This window comes from Schistocerca gregaria, chromosome 3 (genome assembly GCF_023897955.1).
Source record: "Schistocerca gregaria isolate iqSchGreg1 chromosome 3, iqSchGreg1.2, whole genome shotgun sequence".
In the NCBI taxonomy this organism is placed as follows: domain Eukaryota; kingdom Metazoa; phylum Arthropoda; class Insecta; order Orthoptera; family Acrididae; genus Schistocerca; species Schistocerca gregaria.
This window is the reverse complement of record NC_064922.1, coordinates 956,203,387-956,228,978: the sequence shown is the minus strand read 5'-3', so window position 1 is coordinate 956,228,978 and position 25,592 is coordinate 956,203,387. Positions and strand designations below refer to the sequence as shown.

Sequence of the window (25,592 nt, the reverse complement as noted above, 5' to 3'; positions counted from 1 at the left end):
TGTAATATGTTTGAGCCGGTAACTACTTTCCCAGAATTCTTATTGTTGTCTCTCCATGACTTAATGAATTATATCTCTCTCTTATGGCCATGTGTTGCCTTGTGTTCCTAGTTAGAACACAACTGACGATGACGAGGGTTGAATTTCTGTGTATTAGCTACAACAAACAGCAGATTCCTATTCTGTGCCGATTCATGGCCAACACAGTCTCAAAGTCATTTGCCCATTCCATTATGTACACAGTGGTTAATGATGTGAGTATTGAAAATTTGTTTGGGTTAGGTACCTTTCCTGCTGGCTTTACTCCCATCCATTCTGCAACAATGGCATGTGCGGATGGCTGTGTTGGAATGGTTGTTGACTGCATTGACTCAGGCTCAGCTGCTGGTTGTTCACCCGCCAGCTTTCCCACCCGGTGATGAATCTGCAGAAGATTGGGACACTTACACGAAGCGACTTTGCTAACCTTTCATGGCATTCCAGCTGGTTGACAAGAAGGTCTGTAAGGCTCTTTTCTTATCATGGATATCCCTTGTACAGCTCATTTACTGTGCCAGTTAACTCCCCTGCACAAACCAGCATCACTTTCTTTTGACGATTGAATTCTGCCTATGTCACGAATAGCAACAGGAGTCATATCAAGCATGGGTGGCCACAGACTCAGTTGAGTTGGTTTGTCATGGCTAAGTCAAAATAGTCAGAGACACAGTCATTCTTTCAGCCCCAGGTAAGGAGCTGTGCCAACATGCCCTTCAGTTTGAGGACTCTACATTAGAAGAAGTTTTGAATACTGTACAGCTGTTCGAGGCTCCTGCAGCACTGGCTGCTATTTAGAGGCTTCAAGTGATGTCACTGTTTTTGACAGCATACAACCCCAGTGCTTGGAGTCTAGGGATGGAGGAGGTAGTTGCAGTACAGATGGAGGTAGTTGCAGTACAGATAGCCAATCAGGCCAATGTGGACAAATACATTGTCGACAGTAGGAATAACAAATGCCACTTCTGTTGTGCCTTTCTTGTTTCGCACAGCATGAGTGGGCAGCCCGCTCCAAACAGTGGGCCTCTTGCCATAAATGTAAAAAAAGTGGTTACATAGCAGCAGTATGTCAATCTCTGCTACCCCCCCCCCCCCCCCCCCCTCCTCTCCCACCCCAGGAGTCATTGCAGGAAATATTTATATTGTTTTGTTATTGTGTTCACCGTTGTCTACAGGACAAAACTAAATATTCATTGAAGTGTGGGTGATGGATCAACCATTAATCCTACAAGTCAACATAGGAGCTGCTGCCCTAATTGATTCATGGATGTATGCCAGGCATTGATCACCACCATTGACATGTGTTGAGCATTAGTTGGTAACCTTAATTGGTAAGCTATAACAAACAGCAGATTCAGATTCCTATTCACAGCTGACACAGTCTCAAAATCAGTGGTTAATGATGTGAGTATTGAAAATTTGTTTGGGTTTGATTGCTGCCTTTGGTTTTTCTTACTGTGAAGGCAGTGCATATGGTATCAGATCAAGTTTACCTTATCACAAACTGGATTCTTTGTGTTGTGAGTTGTCGGATCTCTTTCCCTCAGCGTTAGGTTGTGCAAACGATTTCATGGTACACATCACTCTCGAGCCCTCCACCCATCCTCACTTTTTTCAGGCACAGTCGAGCCAGTAGCTTTAGCTTTATGTGACTAGGTTAAGATGGAGCTGAATCAGTTGACATCATTGGGAGTGATTAGACCAACTTCTTCAAGTGGATGGGCTATGCCCTTAGTAATCATAAAGAAGCTGTATGGTCAACTTCGGCTCTGTGGCCACTTCAAGGTCACTATTGATGCACAGTCAGTCATAGACACTTACTCCCTGCCATGCCCAGAAGAGTTGCTTACAAAGTTGGCTGGGAGTCAATACTTTTCGAAAATCAACTTGGCCGAAACCTACCTTCAAATTCCATTGGACAAGGTATCAGAGCAATTTCAGCCTCTATCAGTATCAATGGATAATATTTGGGCTCACTAGTACACCTGCTATCTTTCACATTTTTTACAATAGGTTATGTTGGTAGTCTGCCATTGCATTAACTATCTTGATGATATTTTCGTGACAGTGCTATCATGGAGGGGCGCCTATATAATCAACGTTCTTTGTTTACTGTTCTACTGACTGCATACCTCAAATGTAATCTGGCTAAAGTCTCACTTTTTACATCTACATCTACATCCATACTCCGCAAGCCACCTGACGGTGTGTGGCGGAGGGTACCTTGAGTACCTCTATCAGTTCTCCCTTCTGTTCCAGTCTCGTATTGTTAGTGGAAAGAAGGATTGTGGGTTGCCTCTGTGTGGGCTCTAATCTCTCTGATTTTATCCTCATGGCCTCTTCGAAAGATATACGTAGGAGGGAGCAATACACTGCTTGACTCCTCGGTGAATGTATGTTCTCAAAATTTCAACAAAAGCCCGTACCGAGTTACTGAGCGTCTCACCTGCAGAGTCTTCCACTGGAGTTTATCCATCATCTCCATAACGTTTTTGCGATTACTAAATGATCCTGTAACGAAGCACGCTGCTCTCCATTGGATCTTCTCTATCTCTTCTATCAACCCTATCTGGTACGGATCCCACACAGCTGAATAGTATTCAAGCAGTGTGCAAACAAGTGTACTGTAACCTACTTCCTTTGTTTTTGGATTGCATTTCCTTAGGATTCTTCCAATAAATCTCAGTCTGGCATCTGCTTTACCGACGATCAACTTTATATGGTCATTCCATTTTAAATCACTCCTAATGCCTACTCCCAGATAATTTGTGGAATTAACTGTTTCCAGTTGCTGACCTGCTATTTTGTAGCTAAATGATAAAGGATCTTTCTTTCTATGTATTTGCAGCACATTACACTTGTCTGCATTGAGATTCAATTGCCATTCCGTGCACAATTCGCCAATTCGTTGCAGATCCTCCTGCATTTCAATACAATTTACCATTGTTATAACCTCTCGATATACAACAGCATCATCCGCAAAAAGCCTCAGTGAACTTCCAATGTCATCCACAAGGTCATTTATGTATATTGTGAATAGCAACGGTCCTATGACACTCCCCAGCGGCACACCTGAAATCACTCTTTGGAAGACTTCTCTCCATTGAGAATGACATGATGTGTTCTGTTATCTAGGAACTCTTCAATCCAATCACACAATTGGTCTGATAGTCCACATGCTCTTACTTTGTTCATTAAACGACTGTGGGGAACTGTATCCGCCTTGCGGAAGTCAAGTTGTGGTCATGAAATTTCCCAGCAGGGCATACGCCTCATGGAATGTGTCACTACCATTATGCGTTTGCTCCTTCTGGCTGATGTACAAGTACAGGCATTCCATGGCAAAGGGGCATACTATCATAGGTGTATTCCCAGAGAAGCTACTATCGCCCACCTCTTGCATCTGTTGCTTCAGAAACATGCTCCTTTTGTTTATTCTGCAGCTTGTGAGCTTTCTTTTGTGCAGCTTAAGGATAGCCTTTGCTTCGTATGGTGTCTTGCAAGATTTGAACCTGACAAACATCTGCTCCTGGCCACGGATGTGTCTGAGCACAGGGGGAGAGTGGGAGGGACAGTCCTGGTCAATTGCCATTCAAATGGCTCTGAATGGTCTATGCCTTTGCACTGAAAACACTTGGCTCAGCAGCTTCATTGTCAAGTGGAAAAAACGCTCTTGCCATTGCCTATGCCTTCAAAAAATTTTGTGTTCTTGTATGGTGCAAAATTTCATTTAATCGCCAACCATAAGCCCTTGATTTTTTGCTATCCAGGTCCCTACAATCCTTGGGCAAGAGTCCACATTGATTTAGTTATTTAGACACCTTGTGGTTATTGGCAATTTATGCTTTTTCCATTTTTCTTATTTCATTTGTTGTCTGTCTGTGAAGAAGACATGTCTGTTGAGACCCTGCCGAATATATTTTCCATAGAAGGCTTGCCTTGCACTTTGGTTTTAGGCAATGGTCCTCATTTCATGGTGCAATCTTTCAAAGACATTCATACACAAAATAGCATTCACCACGGTACAGTATCTCCCTTCCAGCTGCAGTAGAACAGCAAGGCACAACACCTTATCTGAATGCTTAAGACACACATGGTAGAAAGTTTCCTAACAGAGAAGACTCTTATATCTTTTTAAGTTCTTACAAAATGATGCCATTTGTGGACAAGACTCCCGCCTAACTCCTGGATAGTCATCAGCTGCAGATTCTGCTCAACCTCTTGCTGCTGGGTAGGTGCTCCGAGCAGCACCAGTTTAGTTGACGTTCGCATCTGGCTCGTCAGTGTGGTCCAGGGCGTCAGGATGGCACCCTCGCTGGATTCAGGCTGTTGTCAACGGCTGGCTCAGTTACTGCATCTTCATGATTCACACCAAAGGTCACCTCATGGCATGCCATCAGAAACAGTTGCATCTGAGGGTGGCACTTGGCCCCATCCTTTGGCTGTAGGCAGGACGTCTCAGTCTTCCTTATCCCTGGCACTCCAGGCATCACGAAGGCTCAGTGATACCTTCCCAGCCCGGTGGTCGGGGTTTCATCAGCACCAGTTCTGGTTTTGCTTCCTGTGGCAGTTGCCGGCACCTCCCTCGTGCTGAACAGGTGCCACTGACAGCAGGGATGGAAGCCAGGTTTTTATCACCAGAGCCTCTCCTGCCCAGTCCATAATTGTTGCTGCTCATGCTGGACACCTCGTTGTGGACTCCCTATGTTCAAATAGCTGCTGCCTCCCTGTTGCTGGACCTGTCCACTGGTTGCCTAAGGGTCCGTGGGCAGTAGGGGTGCCCTCATCCTACTTATTTTCGTCCATATGTGCCTCTCTGTGTGGATCAGGAACTTCCCGTGCCTTTGGCTGTCACCCCTGGTGTTGCCATGAATGCCACAGATGTCTCTTCAGTCACAGCATCACAGACGGTGAAGCTGCTTTTTCCCCTCTGCAAGGAAGGAGGACTGTAGTAACCCACTGTAATGCATGCCAATGTTGAAACGGCAAGCCCCCAACTACCTGAGGCAGCTGCCAGGGGTTGCCCAGTCACCAACTGCCATCACCTGGTCTGACATGTTCACGCAGCCCTACCTGATGGGGATAGTGTCTTTATAATGACGTGCTCGGGCTTCGGGGTCCTCGGTTGTAATATGTTCAAGATGTGTAACTACCTTCATTGTATTCTTGTTGTCACTCTGTGACTCAATAAATTGTACCTCTTTTACTGTTGTGTCTTTCCTTGTGTTTCTAGTTAGAGCATATATTCAGAGGAAAAAAAGAAGTTGGGTATGAGGTGGAAATACAATCCAACATTCCAGTGGATAAATTGAAAGCCATCAATCACAAAATCTTTATAGACTCCATGTTTAACAGGACCATGACTTCAATATAATCACAAAATTAACTTCACAGTTTTTAAACAGAATGGTCACTCAGTGATCCACCTCATCTACAGCTCTTTTTCTTCCTGTGAAGTTGGTTGCTATGCTCAAAACTGGTAGGAAATGATTTGTACATATGATGGCAAACATACCATTTTTCTATCACAATGAGAGATGGGTAGAACTCGCTGAACTGAGATTCTTGATTAGTTTATCTATGTGTTGACTCCATTTTAACTTCTTATCCAAATAATCAGCAAGGAATTTTTTCTAGTCCAACATAACAGGGTGCTTCATTTAGTATATGGCCATTAATGTCTGCTTCTGGTATTAGCAGATCATTTTTGGTTGTCTGAAATTGCCCAACTGAATCTTTGTGATGCTGTAAGCATAGTAAAAGAAAGAGGCTAGTACATTTTACATGAAGCATTAACTATGACATTGATTTTGGAGAGATAGGTATTTCATGTGTTGATGCTGATTAATGGCAAACATGGAAATGAATGCATGGACTACTTTAATATGAATCCATGTCATTAATTGAGTCAATTTAATATTGTGGACAAGAAATTGGTGGCCTGCTTGTCACCAGAAACGAAACAGCAATCAAAGAAAGGGTTGGATTCTGGCAGCCAAGCATTGGAAAAGGAGGAACTGAACTCATCTTCATGAAATGTTATATTCATAGTTTTCTGAAATGCAAAAGGGATTCCTTTTATCCATTAGTTAGCAAAGGGTGAAACAGTAACTGACAAATGCTTTGGAAACTTTTGGACCAACTGGATGGGAAACATACAAGGATGAAAAAAAAAAAAAAAACCACACGAATAGCTAAAGAACAAACATCTTTTGTCTGGACAATGCACTTCTGCATAAGTTTTTTGACAGTTAGTTCACTGAGAAATTTAAAGAGCAAATTGTTGGAACGTGCACCCTATCCACAACAGTTGGCAATGTCTCATTTTCACCCATTCTCACATGTATAAAAATTTGTGCTGTTAAACATTTTCAGTCTAATTGAGCAGTCATGGCAGCATATTTTGTAGCTTTCACACACATCATGGATGAAAATATACTGGGAAAAATCTTAGGCAAAATGTATTGACCTCAGAGAGGACTACCTCACAAAGTGCATTTTGACGTAAAAGTAGTTTGCTACTGTCAGGTCAAGATCTCCTCTTCTTGCTCTTACACAATTTTATATTTTCTGTCCTCTCTGATTCTAGATTGGACATAATTTTCCCGCCAGGTATTTGTAGCTAGTAGACTCTTAATATATTCCTGTAGCTTTTTATTGATAATATTCTGTCAATGCCTCAAAACATTTCAGATTTTCACATTATTTTTCTGTCTTCACTTTTACCCTTTGAGTCTTTTTGTAATCCTCACACAACCTGTCTACAGTAACTAGACTGTTTTACAAACAATAACCCAACAACTTGGTGGAGTCACATCCAAATTCTTTGCCTGATTTTTGTTCTTTATTATGTCTCCAAAGCGATACAAATAAATTCTGGTATGCTTTCGTCAACAGCTTTAGAGTAATTTCTTTCTCTCACCCTGGTTGAAGCATAATGCTTCATGACTTGTCAAAACATGTAAATATGTGAAGCATATTCTCTTATCTTATTGTTATTAAGCCACAGTGTACTTAGTATTCCAGGTGGGAATATTAAATATGTTACATGGAGTCGTATGGTTGTTTTAGTTACCCCAAAACATCACGATATAAATTCAGCTTGTACGATAATTCATTTCACTATTAGATAAAGCCATCAGAATAGTGTAAAAACTGTTCACAAGACTCAGATCATATGAATTTCTCTCTCTCCTTCTCCTTCCTCCCCTCCTCGTGAAATTCATTGTCTGAGTGTCTTTCTAGTTGCTGCTACTTGACTGATTAGCATGTCACGTGTCTCTACTGTACTGTCTCGTGTCAGTGACTGACTTGTGCCTAAGTTGCTTAGTACAGGAACACTATAAGTCCCTGCCTGATGATCTGCAGGCAGTTTAATTTGTGTACTTGCCAACCTGCATTTTCCAATCAGTGCATCGTATGGTATTTTTAGATTGAACAGTGCAGGAAAATGGTCCTCCGGAAATAAACATGATAAACAACTGCATTCAAGAACAATGTTAATTTCTTCAAGGAACTGAAGCCAAGAAATACACACAAATGAAGATGAGAGCAGAAAACAAACAGATAGGCAGACTGTTTACATTATTGATGTATTGTCAGCCATGACTCATACGATTTTAGAGATTGCACATCCATACAGTTCGCGGGCCTGGCATGATCTGGTGAGCCGCCAACGAAATGGTATTATTTAAGCAATCACAAATGAGTGCTCGGCCTATTCTGTAACTTGTATTACTGATGTCCATTCAATGTGTTCAGTGCTACGCACAATCTGCATGGTGTTTATCGAGGAAGTCCAGTCCGAGAATCACAGACTACCCTTGTCCCACAGTTGGCAACACTTCCATTAGCTCTCTGAACTCTACAGTTCCAATCTTAAAAATGAGCTGTGTTGTGCCCAATGATTGCAACTCATTATTCCCTACTCCATGTAATCTATAACTAGGAGTACCTAGTCTTCTACTACCCATGAGGTCTAGACTAGCAACAGATACATGTGCCCCTGTATCAATCAAAAACTTACATCTGTTATTCCTTACAACACCCATCAAGCAACAATCCATCTCTGTACTAGTTTTCAGCATACTTCTGCTTACTGGGAATGTCTTCCGATGGACGAAACACTCCCGTTCCCGTTTAGCGCTTTTTCCTGTTTATTTCCATTACCATTCTGCTTACTACAACACTCATTCACCTTGTGACCTTAGTGTTTACAAGCATAGCACTGCAGCTGTCTGCACTGAGCCTTCACATGACCTTTCCTCCCACAACAGTAACAATTCCTCTCCGACGAAAAGACGCGTTTATCATTGCGAACCCTTGTTGCAATGTCTATCTCCTGCAGATGCGTTGCAATACGCAGTGCTGCAGCTAAATCCCCAGGATTCTCCATCCTAACCCTATGACAAAATTCTGCAGGAATTCCCCTGAGGAATACATCGTGGTCTCTGTTTTCTGCCTCTCGTAGTAACACACGATCCGCATCAGGATTACCTGATAATTCATAGGTCTGCGAATTAATTTTCTGTATCCTATCTGAAAAAGACTCCACCATCTCATTGACCTTCTGTGTCAAATTAGCTAACTTCTCCATAAAAAATCTTGCACTATTCTGCTTACGATATCTTTGTCGTAACCCATCTGCCAATTCTTCAAACGCACTCGCCTTAATAAGCGTCTCATGGTACATCATGAACATCTTGGCTTCCCCCGCAAGTCGCAAATTTGCCATACGTAACGTAGTTACGTCTGACCAATTGCTCATTGCAGCTGTTGCCAAAACATTGTTAATGAATGCTTTGACATCCTCTGTTGTTTTACCCGAGATAGGCGTGATCAGGTTAGCTACTGAAGGATATATTGCAAGGTTGGCCATTGCTACTGACTTGCACTCAGTTGAACCTGTTTGCAACTCTTGCGCCGAACGCAAGGTCTTCATTTGCGTCATTAATTCTACATGACGTAACTTATGTTGTGCATTCTCTTCTAACAATTTTGAGATTTGCTCCGTCAGAGCAGCTATATTCTCTTCAGTACTAACGGATCTTGTTTCTGGCATGATTTGTGCAAATTACCAACAACTTACTCTATACTGAATTTACTCCTCAGAACAATAATTACACTAGCTACTCAACTCCTTTGTCACAGTTGAGCACTACACACAAGAAGACAAACAAGACTTACAATGCACAACTAAACAAAATTAATCCTTCCGCCTTGTTATTGCCCAGCGGCACTCTCTACAATTGTGCGCTGCGTGACCAAACTGTCTATAAATTGAACGTTCTACTAGTACAAACTTCATGCATGGCTCCCCATGCCCCCCTCCTGTTGAGAGGCCAGACAAACGTGTGGTTCCTGAAGAGGGGCAGCAGCCTTTTCAGTAGTTGCAGGGGCAAAACTCTGGATGATTGACTGATCTGGCCTTGTAACAATAACCAAAATGGCCTTGCTGTGCTGGTACTGCGAACGGCTGAAAGCAAGGGGAAACTACAGCCGTAATTTGTCCCAAGGGCATGCAACTGTACTGTATGATTAAATGATGATGGTGTCCTCTTGGTTAAAATATTCTAGAGGTAAAATAGTCCCCCATTCGGATCTCCGGGCGGGGTCTCCTCAAGAGGATGTCGTTATCAGGAGAAAGAAAACTGGCAGACTACGGATCGGAGCGTGGAATGTCAGATCCCTTAATCGGGCAGGTAGGTTAGAAAATTTAAAAAGGGAAATGGATAGGTTAAAGTTAGATATAGTGGGAATTAATGAAGTTCGGTGGCAGGAGGAACAAGACTTCTGGTCAGGTGACTACAGGGTTATAAACACAAAATCAAATAGGGGTAATGCAGGAGTAGGTTTAATAATGAATAGGAAAATAGGAATGCGGGTAAGCTGCTACAAACAGCATAGTGAATGCATTATTGTGGCCAAGATAGATATGAAGCCCACACCTACTACAGTAGCAAAAGTTTATATGCCAACTAGCTCTGCAGATGACGAAGAAATTGAAGAACTGTATGATCAAATAAAAGAAATTATTCAGATAGTAAAGGGTGACAAAAATTTAATAGTCATGAGTGACTGGAATTCGGTAGTAGGAAAGGGGAGAGAAGGAAACATCGTAGGTGAATATGGATTGGGGAGAAGAAATGAAAGAGGAAGCCACCTGGTAGAATTTTGCACAGAGCACAACTTAATCATAGCTAACACTTGGTTCAAGAACCATAAAAGAAGGCTGTATACATGGAAGAAGCCTGGAGATACTGACAGGTTTCAGATAGATTATATAATGGTAAGACAGAGATTTAGGAACCAGGTTTTAAATTGTAAGACATTTCCAGGGGCAGATGTGGACTATGATCATAATCTATTGGTTATGAACTGTAGATTAAAACTGAAGAAACTGCAAAAAGGTGGGAATTTAAGGAGATTGTACAGAGTTTCAGGGAAAGCATAAGGGAGCAATTGACAGGAATGGGGGAAAGAAATATAGTAGAAGAAGAATGGGTAGCTTTGAGGGATGAAGTAGTGAATGCAGCAGAGGACCAAGTAGGTAAAAAGACGAGGGCTAGTAGAAATCCTTGGGTAACAGAAGAAATACTGAATTTAATTGATGAAAGGAGAAAATATAACAATGCAGTAAATGAAGCAGGCAAAAAGGAATACAAACGTCTCAAAAATGAGATCGACAGGAAGTGCAAAATGGCTAAGCAGGGATGGCTAGAGGAGAAATGTAAGGATGTAGAGGCTTATCTCACTAGGGGTAAGATGGATACTGCCTACAGGAAAATTAGAGAGACCTTTGGAGAAAAGAGAGCCACTTGCATGAATATCAAGACCTCAGATGGAAACCCAGTTCTAAGCAAAGAAGGGAAAGCAGAAAGGTGGAAGGAGTATATAGAGGGTCTATACAAGGGCGATGTACTTGAGGACAATATTATGGAAATTGAAGAGGATGTAGGTGAAGATGAAATGGGAGATACGATACTGCGTGAAGAGTTTGACAGAGCACTGAAAGACCTGAGTTGAAACAAGGCCCCAGGAGTAGACAACATCCCATTGGAACCACTGACAGCCTTGGGAGAGTCAGTCCTGACAAAACTCTACCATCTGGTTAGCAAGATGTATGAGATAGGCAAAATACCCTCAGACTTCAAGAAAAATATAATAATTCCAATCCCAAAGAAAGCAGGAGTTGACAGATGTGAAAATTATTGAACTATCAGTTTAATAAGCCACAGCTGCAAAATACTAAAGCGAATTCTTTACAGACAAATGGAAAGACTAGTAGAAGCCGACCTCGTGGAACATCAGTTTCGATTCCACAGAAATGTTGGAACTCGTGAGGCAATACTGACCCTACGATTTATCTTAGAAGCTAGATTAAGGAAGGGGCAAACCAACGTTTCTAGCTTTTGTAGACCTAGAGAAAGCTTTTGACAATGTTGACTGGAATACTCTCTTTCAAATTCTGAAGGTTGCAGGGGTAAAATACAGGGAGCAAAAGGCTATTTATAATTTGTACAGAAACCAGATGGCAGTTATAAGAGTAGAGGGACATGAAAGGGAAGCAGTGGTTGGGAAGGGAGTGAGACAAGCTTGTAGTCTCTCCCCGATGGTATTCAATTTGTATATTGAGCAAGCAGTGAAGGAAACAAAAGAAAAATTTGGAGTAGGTATTAAAATCCATGGAGAAGGAATAAAAACTTTGAGGTTCGCCGATGACATCGTAATTCTGTCAGAGACAGTAAAGGACTTGGAAGAGCAGTTGAACGGAATGGATAGTGTCTTGAAAGGAGGATATAAGATGAACATCAACAAAAGCAAAACGACGATAATGGAATGTAGTTGAATTAAATCGGGTGATGCTGAGGGAATTAGATTAGGAAATGAGACACTTAAAGTAGTAAAGGAGTTCTGCTATTTGGGGAGCAAAATAATTGATGATGGTCAAAGTAGAGAGGATATAAAATGTAGACTGGCAATGGCAAGGAAAGCGTTTCTGAAGAAGAAAAATTTGTTAGCATTGAGTATAGATTTAAGTGTCAGAAAGACATTTCTGAAAGTATTTGTATGGAGTGTAGCCATGTGTGGAAGTGAAACATGGACGATAAATAGTTTGGACAAGAAGAGAATAGAATCTTTCAAAATGTGGTGCTACAGAAGAATGCTGAAGATTAGATGGGTAGATCACATAACTAATGAGGAGGTATTGAATAGGATTGGGGAGAAGAGAAGTTTGTGGCACAACTTGACCAGAAGAAGGGATCGGTTGGTAGGACATATTCTGAGGCATCAAGGGATCACCAATTTAGTATTGGAGGGCAGCTTTGAGGGTAAATATCTTAGAGGGAGACCAAGAGATGACTACACTAAGCAGATTCAGAAGGATGTAGGTTGCAGTAGGTACTGGGAGATGAATAAGCTTGCACAGGATAGAGGTAGCATGAAGAGCTGCACCAAACCAGTCTCAGGACTGAAGACCGCAACAACATCTCACTGGTACCAAGTACGTTTCCCAACTGTTTCACTTAAACTCAGATAAATCTGCTGTTTCTGCAGGTCTCACAAAGTGCACTCCCTACAAAGAACGTACATCCATAGTTATTAACAAAACTCACCTCGCGCTCTTACCACTACACCAAATCTGTAGGTGGTGGGCGCGAGGACTTCTGACACCAAATCTGTAGGTGCCCCGGTAGTCCTGGTCACCTACGGTGGACTGGAGGCCGAGCGGTGACCTCACCAGTTGTCAGGATGCTAGGAAAAGGCTGTGGATGCGTCATAAACGCCAAAGAAACACTATTCATTCATAACACTTTTATTCCTGCCGAGTACAATGTGGCTTGGTGATATTAACGACCTTCCCGAGTCCTCGCTGACTCGTAGCAATGACACCAGCTCCGAGCCACACAGTCTTGCTAGCGCAGCACCGCATGCTGTGACGTAATGGAGGAATGCCCTCACTTCGGCTGCACGTGGCTGGCGGCGCCCGGCCAGGCGGCCGGCTCGGTGGCGGACAGCAGGCCGTTGCGCGTAGAGGCTCCGGATTGCAGTCCCGGCGCTGTCGGCACTAGAAGCGTTCTCGTAGCGTGGAGTGTACTGAATCCCACCTCGTCTTCTTCCCTGCTCCTCCTGGTGGCTCGTCTGCGGTGGGCGGGCAGAACGGGCTGCAGTCCCCCAGCGTCGTCGGCTCACCCGGTTGTGACAGTGGATGCACAGGGCCTAGGCCCCGCACGATCTCGATGACAGCTCACTGATGTGGTCAGCATTGGCGGCGAGCGAGTCTGCCTTGATGTCTGCTAATCCTGGGTTGATGGTTGACAGTGGCAGGAGAGAGGACCAGAGCTGGTACTGTCCCCTCACATCTGCTGCTGGATGGGCCGCCCTTACTGCAACATCTTCTTAATAAAGATTACCATGTCGATCACCGAGCTGAGCACTACGCAGCAATCCAGTACACATCTAACTGCAAGTCTAACTGCGAGTGCCTTGTTGCTACCAAAGCTGGCGTATTTAAAGGAAGCACAAGCGACGTCCTGACGTCATGCTCGTTTGTAATGAACGCATTCGTTCCACTTATACTGCCGATGCATCTGTCGTACTCGCCCCTTAGGTGTTCTTGTGACAGAGTTACACGTTGTTATGGCAGACTTACGCGAAGTTGTGAAATGCAGTACAGCTGACGGTATACCTCTGTCTTGCACTTTACGAAAGTCTCTGTCTAACACAAACACGTGTGCTAATTAATTCTCTCTCACCTGTTGTGTGTAAACAGGCCATTGCCCCTGTGTGACAACACATTCCGATATATGTGCAGTCCTCTTAGCCCTTGGCTAACCTACTGCCTCTGGCTCTCGGCATAGGCAATGAAACTTTGACAATATTCCACTTTTCCAACTCTTTACTATTCCACAACACTACACTACCATATGTTTTTACCAGATGCAGTTCCATTTAATCATGGATCACAAGCCATTGACTGCTCTTTTTAATCCTTCGACTTCTATGTCAGACAAGACAGTGGATCATTTGTAGTGCTGGGCACTCTTTCTCTCCCATTATAATTATCAGATCATTTACTGGCCAATGGCTCAAAAAGCCAATGCTGATGCCTTATCTTACCTTCCAGCTGGGTCGGACCTGCCATTCAATCATGATGGGTTGCTTTCTTCATATTTAGACATTGAGAACCAGAATGCAGTCAATGGTTTCCCCATCACTAATGGCATGATAGTACTCTCTTCTGTGCACCACGGTTGGCCGGAAAAACCGTGGTGCACCTCTCGCACCTAAGCTTTGGCCTGCCAGCATGTGTATTGGTTGGGGATAGATAGGGACATTAGGTGGCTTATTGCTGTTTGCACTCACGGTGTTCAGCAACAGGTTGTCCTGCAGGCATCTTTTTCCCCCTGACCAACCCAACAGCGCCCATGGGAGAATCTGTATGTTGATTTTGCTGGGCCCTTCCTACATCAGTAGGCTCGTTGTAGTGGTCTATTCCAAGTTTCCCTACGTGGCACTTTGTCCATCCATGTCTGTGGTGTTTTGGCCTTGTCTAAGATTTTTGTAACTGAGGGGCATCCATATACTGTAGTTACCGATAATGGCTTCCAGTTTGTTTCTTGAGAATTTGTATGTTTTTGTCAGTTTAGTGGCGTTCGCCATCTCACAGCTCCCTCGTTTCTTTGTCAGTCCAAAGGTAAGGACAAATGTAAAGTTTGCATGTTTAAAATTCAAATGCGGACTTATATCTCCGGCTGATCCCCTGAAGCTGTCTCACTCTGGTGGGGGCAAGAGCCTGGCCAAGCTGCTCCATGGATGCCAACCATAGATCCTCCTTCACCTGCTGCATCTGACACCGCATCTGCCGACCTCGAGTGCTCCACGTTGGTTCTGGCTGGGTGTGCCTGTCTGGGCTCACGGTTTCGGTCACCGACTGAACTGGGTTCCTGCCATCATCAAGCATCACGGGACCAGCTTCTGTGTGTTGTCCACACTGCTGATGGCGGAAATCCTGTCACTTTGAACAGCTGTGGCCGTGCGTGGCAGGGTCTGTTCCAGAGGGCCCACCATCCCCCACCCCCACTGCTGTTGATGCCTGTCCCTATGTCACAGACAGTTCTGTTCACATGGCAGCAGGCGTTGCTGCCTAGCATATTGCTGTCTGGGGTTCCTACCTGCACCCCTGCTCTTCAACTGCCGCCGGCAACGCAGCCTCCGCGGCACCTGATGCTACAGCCGCTGCCGCATCCATTGCTGGGTCCTGCATGGCTGTTGTCTCCGAAGCCCCCACTGATGCCTCTGGAACATTTTGTTGACCTTGATGAGGATGTCGCGATGGAGACGCCATCCCCGGTTCTGCTCTGTGGCCTCTCACAAGAGGAGAAACAGCATGCCAAACTGCCCCCTCATCACTTCCAACCCTACTCATCGGTGCGTGCTTACCACATGCTGGAGTAGCTGCCATCGTGGGGTGATGAAATGTATGTCAGTGCTGCCAATAGTGTTTTTCATGGTTCATAATCGCAGTGCCTTGTGAGATCATTGCTTTCTTTGTGGTACCAGTGATTTTTCGGTACTCGTTTATTTCCAGCACCAGTGCTTCTTTGGTTCCAGTGTCTTTTTTTTTCTGTACCCTTCATTTTTTCAGTACCTTGTATTTTTCTGTCTAGTGTTTTTATGTATGTATGTGGTTTTCTAACCATCTAGAAAGGACAAGTGAGGTACCTTCACTCACGATGCAAACAATTTCAGAGATTGCACATCCATACAGTTCACAGGCCCGTTTACAGGGGTCCCCTAGGTTGGCCTCCTGACTCGACCTGGTGAGCCGTCAAGGAAACGGTATTATTTAAGCAATCACAAATGAATGCTAGGCATACTCTGTAAACTGTATTACTGTTGTCCATTCAGTGTATTCAGTGCTACATGCCACGTGTACTTCATTGTATCGTAGTTGGCTCTATAAAGTACTATGTTCCATAAATCATGTTTGTTCTTGTCACAATAGTTATAAACACAATACTGTCCTCAAGTGAGACTTAAGTAACATGGTTAACTTACATGTGATTTTATTTAAATGAAACCCTGTGATTTAAAGTTTATACTTCAGAAATTCTAATGTCTACACTTCAGCTCGTAGCCTCCTCAGTGCAGACAGCTACTTTACTAGTTTTATTTATTTGAAGAATTTTCATGTATTATTCTCCTATTTCTATTAGACTAGTGGTTAAAGTTATCTACAAAATAAGTGATAAAGTCTGATGTTTTGTAAAAGAAAATTCCTTCATTTGAAGCCATTAATAAAAGCTATGGGAGATATTTTTGTTCTTTCCCATCTAAACACCTGCAGAAATTAATCAGTGACAAAAATTGCAATACCAAAATGTTCTCTTCATTGTGTTTGTAGGCCTGGCACAGATTCCATGATTGATGAATGGGGTATCATCTTACAGAAGTAATTTTTTTCTTTTTAGTGGTGCAAGCAGTTAAGTCCTTGTCTTACCTCGTGGTAGGCCAAGATGCAGGTGAAATTTTCAAGGACTTTGGCAGCTTTTGGAGAAAGCTTACAAGTGAATCACAACTAAGATGGGTAAGAATATCATTGAAAAACAATTTTATCATTAGAGTGAAAAGTTACTTTCTGTAAAAAATGAGCCAGCTGATTTCAAATTTTTTTGTAATTGATACAAGAAAAGCAACTATGAACATAATATTAAACAAAACTGAACCAAATCATGAGTTTAAAATATTGTACACGCACTTTTCCTTTGATTATCCTGTCTTGTGGTTATGGCTCACTTTCTAGATATGACAGCACTAAAGCCCTATGTTCGGCAGAGAAATAAAATTGTTTCTGCATTAAAGCTATGTTTTAGATGTAGTTAAAAAGGATAGTATTATGTTAACTCAAAAATTTAATTTTATATTGGAAAGTCCTGTGCGGAATATAAATAATGTAAGGAGTAAAAAGATAACTAATCCCTATAGTTGAGGCCTTATTGCTTGACAGACACATAAACGAGATTGAAAAATTTGCTGAGATTCTGGGCAGTGTTCTTCTCCAGAGTTAACCAATACAAAGCTCAGATTTTCACACACACATTGCTTCAATGTCCCAGCCAACTACACTGTTCTGGCACTGTACTGCTGAGACAGTGTAGTTGAGCATGTATTGCTGTCTTTTGTATAATTTGTATTAGTTGTCTCTGAAGAAAAACATTGCCCGAAAACTCAGCAACAGTTTCAATCTAACTTATGTGCTTTGTAACTGTGCAATGCTTCAACTATATGTGAGTAGTCACCTCTATTCCTTCCATTTTTTGTAACCTATAACTCTGTTTGCTGGAAGAACATGTGATGTTTTAAGTCATAGGTAGCACACGAAGAAAAGTTTTCTATTTTCTCTTAGTATGATGTATGGTGCTTTCAGTTATCATAGAGCAGTGTATAGGAGAAATTAGTACTTACATAACTGATCCAGCAATAATAGGACTTAATATTATAAAAACAAATATTTAGCTTAACATCATGTATGAGGTATGTATAGCATCACTATTCCATATTCCTTAAGATTCTCTATCTTGATGAGAACTGTGGAATACAGTGATTGAATGATGTCAAATGAGTTGGTGTATAAATAAAATATCATAAAAATTCAGGATCAACAGAATTTCTTAAGTATTCTAAAGGATACAAAGGCAAAATTAGAGAAAAAGGCAGAATATGTTATAGCAGTAAAATAGTATTAAAATACTAGGTACAAAAGAAATGTAACCCTTGAGCTTTTGAATGTCTTTCTGTCTCTTTTCTAATGTGGTTATTCTGGTACCGTGTGCCGCGGAATTTGAATCCGCACCAGATGTCATGGACGTCGTAGACCCATAGAGGTCACTGCACCACCACACTGTAAGCTGTGGCGGCACGCACCTCCTGGCTCGCTTTTAGAGTGAGGGCGCCACAGTGGAACACGTGGTCCCAGCGGCCAATAGCGGCACCCCTGATAGCGTACTTAAGCGCCTGCCTCACGCTCAGCCAGCCAGTCTAATCACGTGTACGTCGGTTGACACCTCGCCTCACGTTAGACAGTTTACTTCCCTGTTCTGTGTACGAGTGGACGTGTTTGTTTCCTTGTGACTCCATTGTTTGATATTGTTGTATTCATTCTGTCCTTCATTGGTTGTGTCCGTCCTCTGCTGTTGTGTTGTTGCTCGTGGGCCTCTCCGCGTGTCCCACCGCTCTTTCCGTCATAGCTACCCTGCGACTGTCCCGGTCGCATTTACAACAGTTGTGGTAGGAAATAGCGGAAAGGTCGGGGAAGAAGGTCAGTGTTCACTATCTGCTTGATGGGGGGTCACGTCCGAGATGTGGAGGAGCCCCTGCCGGCGGCGATAGAGAGCACTGGGTGCACCCGACTGCAAATTGTTGCTCTTGTCGGCACCAATGACGCCTGCCATCTGGGTTCAGAAGTTGTCCTCAGTTCATACAGGCAGTTGGCAGAGTTGGTGAAGGCCCTCGCTCGCGGGGTGGAATCTGAGCTAACTATTTGTAGTGTTATTCCTCTGGTTTGGAGTCGAGTGGAAGGTTTACAGAGGCTCAGACGATTCTGTGGAGATCTTGGGTGCAAATTTCTCGACCTCCGCTAATGGGTGGAGAAATGTAGGGTCCCCCTGAATAGGTCAGGCGTGCCCTACATGCCGGAAGCGGCTACAAGGGTAGCGGAGTACGTGTGGAGTGCACATGGGGTTTTTTTAGGTTAGTGAAGTCCCTCCCTAGGCCCGACAAGACGCCTCCTGAGATGCGGCAAGGTAGGAGTAGGCAAAATGCAACAAGGAATAACAATATTAATGTGCTAATAGTAAACTGCAGGAGCGTCTATAGAAAGGTCCCAGAACTGCTCTCATTAATAAAATGTCACAACACCCATATAGTACTAGGGACAGAAAGTTGGCTGAAACCAGACGTAAACAGTAATGAAATCCTAAACTCAGATTGGAATATATACCACAGAGACAGGCTGGGCAGTGAAGGGGGAGGCGTGTTTATAGCGATTAGAAGTGCAATAGTATTGAAGGAAATTGACGGAGATCCGAAATGTGAAATGATTTGGGTGAAGGTCGCAGTTAAAGCAGGCTCAAACATGGTAACTGGATGTCTCTATAGGCCCCCTGGCTCAGCAGCTGTTGTGGCAAAACACCTGAAGGAAAATTTGGAAAATATTTCGAGTAGATTTCCCCACCATGTTATAGTTCTGGGTGGAGATTTTAATTTGCCGGATATAGACTGGGAGATTAAAATGTTTATAACAGGTGGCAGGGGCAAAGAATGCAGTGAAATTGTTTTAAGTGCATTATCTGAAAACTACCTTGAGCAGTTAAACAGAGAACTGACTTATGGCGATAACGTATTAGACCTTCTGGTGACAAACAGACCCGAACTATTTGAGACAGTTAATGCAAAACACGGAATCAGTGATAATAAAGCGGTTACGGCATCGGTGATTTCAGCCATAAATAGAAATATTAAAAAAAGGCAGGAAGATTTTTCTGTTTAGCAAAAGTGACAAAAAGCAGATTTTAGAGTACTGGACAGCTCAACACAAAAGTTTTCTCTCAAGTACAGATAGTGTTGAGGATCAGTGGACAAAGTTCAAAACCATCGTACAATATGCCTTAGATGAGTATGTTCCAAGCAAGATCGTAATAGATGGAAAAGTGCCACCGTGATACAACAACCGAGTTAGAAAACTGCTATGGAAGCAAAGAGAACTTCAGAGCAAACATAAACATAGCCAATGCCTTGCAGACAAACAAAAATTACACGAAGCGAAATGTAGTGTGAGGAGTGCTATGCTTGAGGCATTCAATGAATTCAAAAGTAAAGTTCTGTGTACTGACTTGCCAGAAAATCCTAAGAAATTTTGGCCTTATGTCAAAGCAGTAGGTGGACCAAAACAACATGTCCAGGCACTCTGTGACCAAAATGGTACTGAAACAGAGGATGACAGACTAAAGGCCGCAATACTCGATGTCTTTTTCCAAAGCTGTTTCACAGAGGAAGACTACACTGTAGTTCCTTCTCTACATTGTCATACAGATGACAAAATGGCAGATATCGAAATAGACGACAGAGGGACAGAAAAACAATTAAAATCGCTCAAAAGAGGAAAGGCTGCTGGACCTGATGGGATAACAGTTGAATTTTACACAGAGTACGCAAAGGAACTTGCCCCCCCTTCTTGCAGCAGTGTACCATAGGTCTCTAGAAGAGCGTAGCATTCCAAACAATTGTAAAAGGGCACAGGTCATCCCCATTTTCAAGAAGGGACATCGAATAGATGTGCAGAACTATAGACCTGTACCTCTAATGTCGATCAGTTGCAGAATTTTGGAACACATATTATGTTAGAGTATAGTAACTTTTCTAGAGACTAGAAATCTACTCTGTAGAAATCAGCATGGGTTTTGAGAAAGACGATTGTGTGAAACCCAGCTCGCACTATTTGTGCACGAGACTCAGAGGGCCATAGACACGCATTCCCAGGTAGATGCTGTGTTTCTTGACTTCTGCAAGGCATTTGATACAGTTCCCCACAGTCAATTAATACACAAAGTAAGAGCATATGGACTATCAGACCAATTGTGTGAGTGGATTGAAGAGTTTCTAGATAACAGAACGCAGCATGTCATTCTCAATGGAGAGAAGTCTTCCGAAGTAAGAGTGATTTCAGGTGTGCCGCAGGGAAGTGTTGTAGGACCGTTGCTATTCACAATAAATATAAATGACCTTGTGGATAACATCGGAACTTCACTGAGGCTTTTTGCGTATGATGCTGCAGTATATCGAGAGGCTGTAAGGATGGAAAATTGTACTGAAATGCAGGAGGATCTGCAACAAATTGACGCATGGTGCAGGGAATGGCAATTGAATCTCAATGTAGATAAGTATAATGTGCTGTGAATACACAGAAAGAAAGATCCTTTATCATTTAGATACAATATAGCAGATCAGCAGCTGGAAGCAGTTAATTTCGTAAATTATCTGGGAGTAGGCATTAGGAATTATTTAAAATGGAATGACCATATAAAATTAATCGTCGGTAAAGCAGATGCCACACTGAGATTCATTGTAAGAATCCTAAGGAAATGCAGTCCGAAAACAAAGGAAGTAGGTTACAGTACACTTGTTCGCCCACTGCTTGAATACTGCTCAGCAGTGTGGGATCCGTACCAGATAGGGTTGATAAAAGAGATAGAGAAGATTAAATGGAGAGCAGCGCGCTTCAGTACAGGATCATTTAGTAATTGCAAAAGTGTTACAGAGATGATAGATAAACTCCAGTGGAAGACTCTGCAACAGAGACGCTCAGTAGCTCGGTACGGGCTTTTGTTGAAGTTCTGAGAATATGCCCTCACCGAGGAGTGAAGCAGTATATTGCTCCCTCCTACGTGTATCTTGCGAAGAGACCATGAGGATAATATCAGAGAGATTACAGCCCACACAGAGGCATACCAACACTCTTTCTTTCAACGAACAGTATGAAACTGGAACAGAAGGGAAAACTGGTAGAGGTACTTAAGGTAGCCTCCACCACACACCGTCAGGTGGCTTTCAGAGTATGGATGTAGATGTAGATGTAGTATGCCCTTTAGTGTGGCACTTCTTTTTTAATTTTGATAATTTGGTTCCATTCCATGTAGAAGTGAGACACACGAAATTGGGACTTGGTAGGAAATGCGGAAGGTGTGCTCATGAGCTTTCAAAATTGGGAAGTCCACAAAAAATAAAACCATCAATCCACCAATTTGTAAAATATTCAGCTGCATGGTAGATTCATTGATTAAGTAAAGTAAGCAGTCTGTTTTACTTCTACCATATTAAGTGGTTGCTTTCTCATTTCACTGAAACTTTTAAGTGGTTGCATTCTCGTTTCACTGAAACTTTTAAGTGGTTGCATTCTCATTTCACTGAAACTTTGGTAAGGTAACTTGACAGGATGAGCAAGAGAGTGGGGGTGGTGGTGGAGGAGCCAAGCCATTTCTTATGACTCGACCCACATCTCTCCAGTCATCTTCATTTTTGTGAGAAGGCAGCTATTAGCAAATACAACACCTACGTCTTCTGTTCGCTTATGTGAGAAAATGTATTTAATCGGATTTTAGTTACAAGAAATAACTGAAAGCCAAATTACAAAAACAATTGTTTTGCAAGTTTTGGGTGGTGTAAGTTAATTATGCGTCAATGTACAATAATGGTTGTGCTGCTCTTTCCACATCTTGTGTAGTATCTTTACAAATACTTTGGGTTATCTATTATGCAAGGTGCATTATGGAAGCTTATTTTATTGTTAGAAATGTTTCTTTTTCATGATGAATATGAATGCTCATCGTAAGAAGAGCATGTAATATGTGATATTTGTATTTTCCTTGTCAGTGTTACGTTGAAGTGTGTTTCTGTGCACCTTTGGATTTACCATTCTTTCAAAACTTGATAAATATAACCTTGTTCATTTTGATGTCTCTTGTGTGGCTTTACAAAAACTAAAAAATCATTCATGGTATACGTATGCTGAATGTGACATCTTGGGAGCATTAGAATCAGTCATGTACACAGTCACAATATTAAATGCACTGTAACAATATTGTGTATTTGCATTGTTTTCCTTTTGTATTTGGGTTATGTTTGTTATCATTGACTGTAAATTATGTTATCATTGACTGTAAATTACATCATATTATTGTAAGAAAATTGGTTCTAAATTTCCTATTTATTCCTGCCACAGTTACAGGACATTGAAATCCCTGTCTTCTCCATGAGTACACAAAACTACTCTGTATTATTTATAACAATATTATGAAAAGGAAAGTTGCTACTCACCATATAGCAGAGTCGCAGAGAGGCACAACAAAAGACTGTCACAGTATAAGCTTTCAACCATCAATGCCTTTATCGAAAACAGATGACAGACACACAAACACACAACTTGCAAACACAACTCATACACACGACTGCAGCCTCTGGCAGCTGAAGCCACACTGGCTGTGTTGTTCCGACCGCACAAGCTAGTTTTTATTAACACAGTTTCTGACTTTAATGATAAACATACCAAAAGAACACAAGAAAGTACCTCCTATCTTCTACATGGACACCCTTTCTCCACAAATGTACAAAAACTACTCCACATTATTTGGCTTCTCAGGTGCATCATTTGTTTTCATGTCAAGAAAATCTTAAAATTCCCTAACTGTAACTTATTTCTTTGTTACCACAGGTGGGTCCCGAGAAGGGAGTAATTCATCTGGCAACAGCAGCAATAGTCAATGCCTTATGGGATTTGTGGGCTACAGCAGAACATAAACCTCTGTGGAAATTGCTGGTTGACATGGATCCAGAAACTCTTGTATCCACCATTGACTTCAGATATATGTAAGTATAAAAATGTATTTGACACTTCACAGTAGATATCACTGTTGATAAAGCAAATGCACAAAACCAAATGTAAGTTTTTGAATGTTAGATGGTTTTGACCTGTGCTATTAGTAGAAAATGGATACAGTTCCTGTTGCCTGATAACCTTTATTAATGATTTCATTGATTCAGTCAGAGCAAGCAAAATGAAATTTTTAATTATGATTCATAGGAATAATGCTATTAGCTGCTAGTAGACATTGAAATACATAAGTGAGGAAGTGGAAAATTTCTGCCAGGCTGGGGCCTGAATGTGGAATTTTCCATTTCTCATGAACGGTTGACTTATCCACCTCTGCCATCTGGACATCGTCCCTTACTGACTCAAATTTCCAACTTATCTACACATGACTGATGTAGTGCCCCTATCCATTATTCTTGTTACTCACAGCAATTTGCTGATTCCCATAAGAGTTGAAGTGTGTTTGTGCATCTGCACTGAAGGGATTATTGGGCCATTTTTCTTTTTTTTAAGGGTGGAGCCGCTCCACACCTACACCTGAGTCCTATCGAGGAGGGGTACTGCTGGGCTAGGCACGTGTGAGTTTCCTGGGCCAGCTGTAGTGTCTGTACCTGTAACAAGCCAAGGTCGTTATACAGGCAGTATATTGGTCATAAATTGATCACACTGTGTAAGGATTTTGGTTGGGTTTGTTTGCATTTCAGTGTGCAGTACAACTTCCCTGCATTGCCGGTTGCTCAGCTAGTTTACAGCTGTCACTGCTAGTTAGTTTTGCTATGCTGCAGGGTTCATCTACATCTACATATACATCTACATGACTACTCTGCAATTCACATTTAAGTGCTTGGCAGAGGGTTCATCGAACCACAATCATACTATCTGTCTACCATTCCACTCCCGAACAGCGCGCGGGAAAAATGGATCTCGCTGTGACGAAAAACGTCTTTGCTTTCATGACTTCCATCCCAACTCGTGTATCATATCAGCCATACTCTCTTCCCTATTACGTGATAATACAAAACGGGTTGCCCTTTTTTGCACCCTTTCGATGTCCTCCGTCAATCCCACCTGGTAAGGATCCCACACCGCGCAGCAATATTCTAACAGAGGATGAACAAGTGTAGTGTAAGCTGTCTCTTTATTGGACTTGTTGCATCTTCTAAGTGTCCTGCCAATGAAACGCAACCTTTGACTCGCCTCCCCCACAACTGAAGTTGTTCGTAATTTTGACACTCAAGTACTTAGTTGAATTGACAGCCTTGAGAATTGTACAATTTATCGAGTAATCGAAATCCAACGGATATCTTTTGGAAATCATGTGGATCACCTCACACTTTTCGTTATTTAGCGTCAACTGCCACCTGCCACACCAAACAGCAATCTTTTCTAAATCACTTTGCAACTGATACTGGTCTTCAGATGACCTTACTAGACAGTAAATTACAGCATCATCTGCAAACAACTTAAGAGAACTGCTCAGATTGTCACCCAGGTCATTTATATACACTCCTGGAAATGGAAAAAAGAACACATTGACACCGGTGTGTCAGACCCACCATACTTGCTCCGGACACTGCGAGAGGGCTGTACAAGCAATGATCACACGCACGGCACAGCGGACACACCAGGAACCGCGGTGTTGGCCGTCGAATGGCGCTAGCTGCGCAGCATTTGTGCACCGCCGCCGTCAGTGTCAGCCACTTTGCCGTGGCATACGGAGCTCCATCGCAGTCTTTAACACTGGTAGCATGCCGCGACAGCGTGGACGTGAACCGTATGTGCAGTTGACGGACTTTGAGCGAGGGCGTATAGTGGGCATGCGGGAGGCCGGGTGGACGTACCGCCGAATTGCTCAACACGTGGGGCGTGAGGTCTCCACAGTACATTGATGTTGTCGCCAGTGGTCGGCGGAAGGTGTACGTGCCCGTCGACCTGGGACCGGACCGCAGCGACGCACGGATGCACGCCAAGGCCGTAGGATCCTACGCAGTGCTGTAGGGGACCACACCGCCACTTCCCAGCAAATTAGGGACACTGTTGCTCCTGGGGTATCGCCGAGGACCATTCGCAACCATCTCCATGAAGCTGGGCTACGGTCCCGCACACCGTTAGGCCGTCTTCCGCTCAC

At 42.8% G+C, this 25,592-nt stretch overlaps 1 protein-coding gene across 3 annotated transcripts in view; it reads left to right on the top strand.

Moving 5' to 3' along the window:
- Window positions 1–25,592, top strand: part of LOC126355949 (mitochondrial enolase superfamily member 1-like) — a 94,275-nt gene that overhangs the window by 39,832 nt on the left and 28,851 nt on the right. For all 3 annotated transcript variants that reach the window (XM_050006536.1, XM_050006534.1, XM_050006535.1), the window contains exons 4-5: window positions 16,512–16,627; window positions 23,306–23,460. In XM_050006536.1, the coding sequence (XP_049862493.1) occupies window positions 16,512–16,627; window positions 23,306–23,460 (271 nt within the window). The remainder of the gene's footprint in view (window positions 1–16,511; window positions 16,628–23,305; window positions 23,461–25,592) is intronic.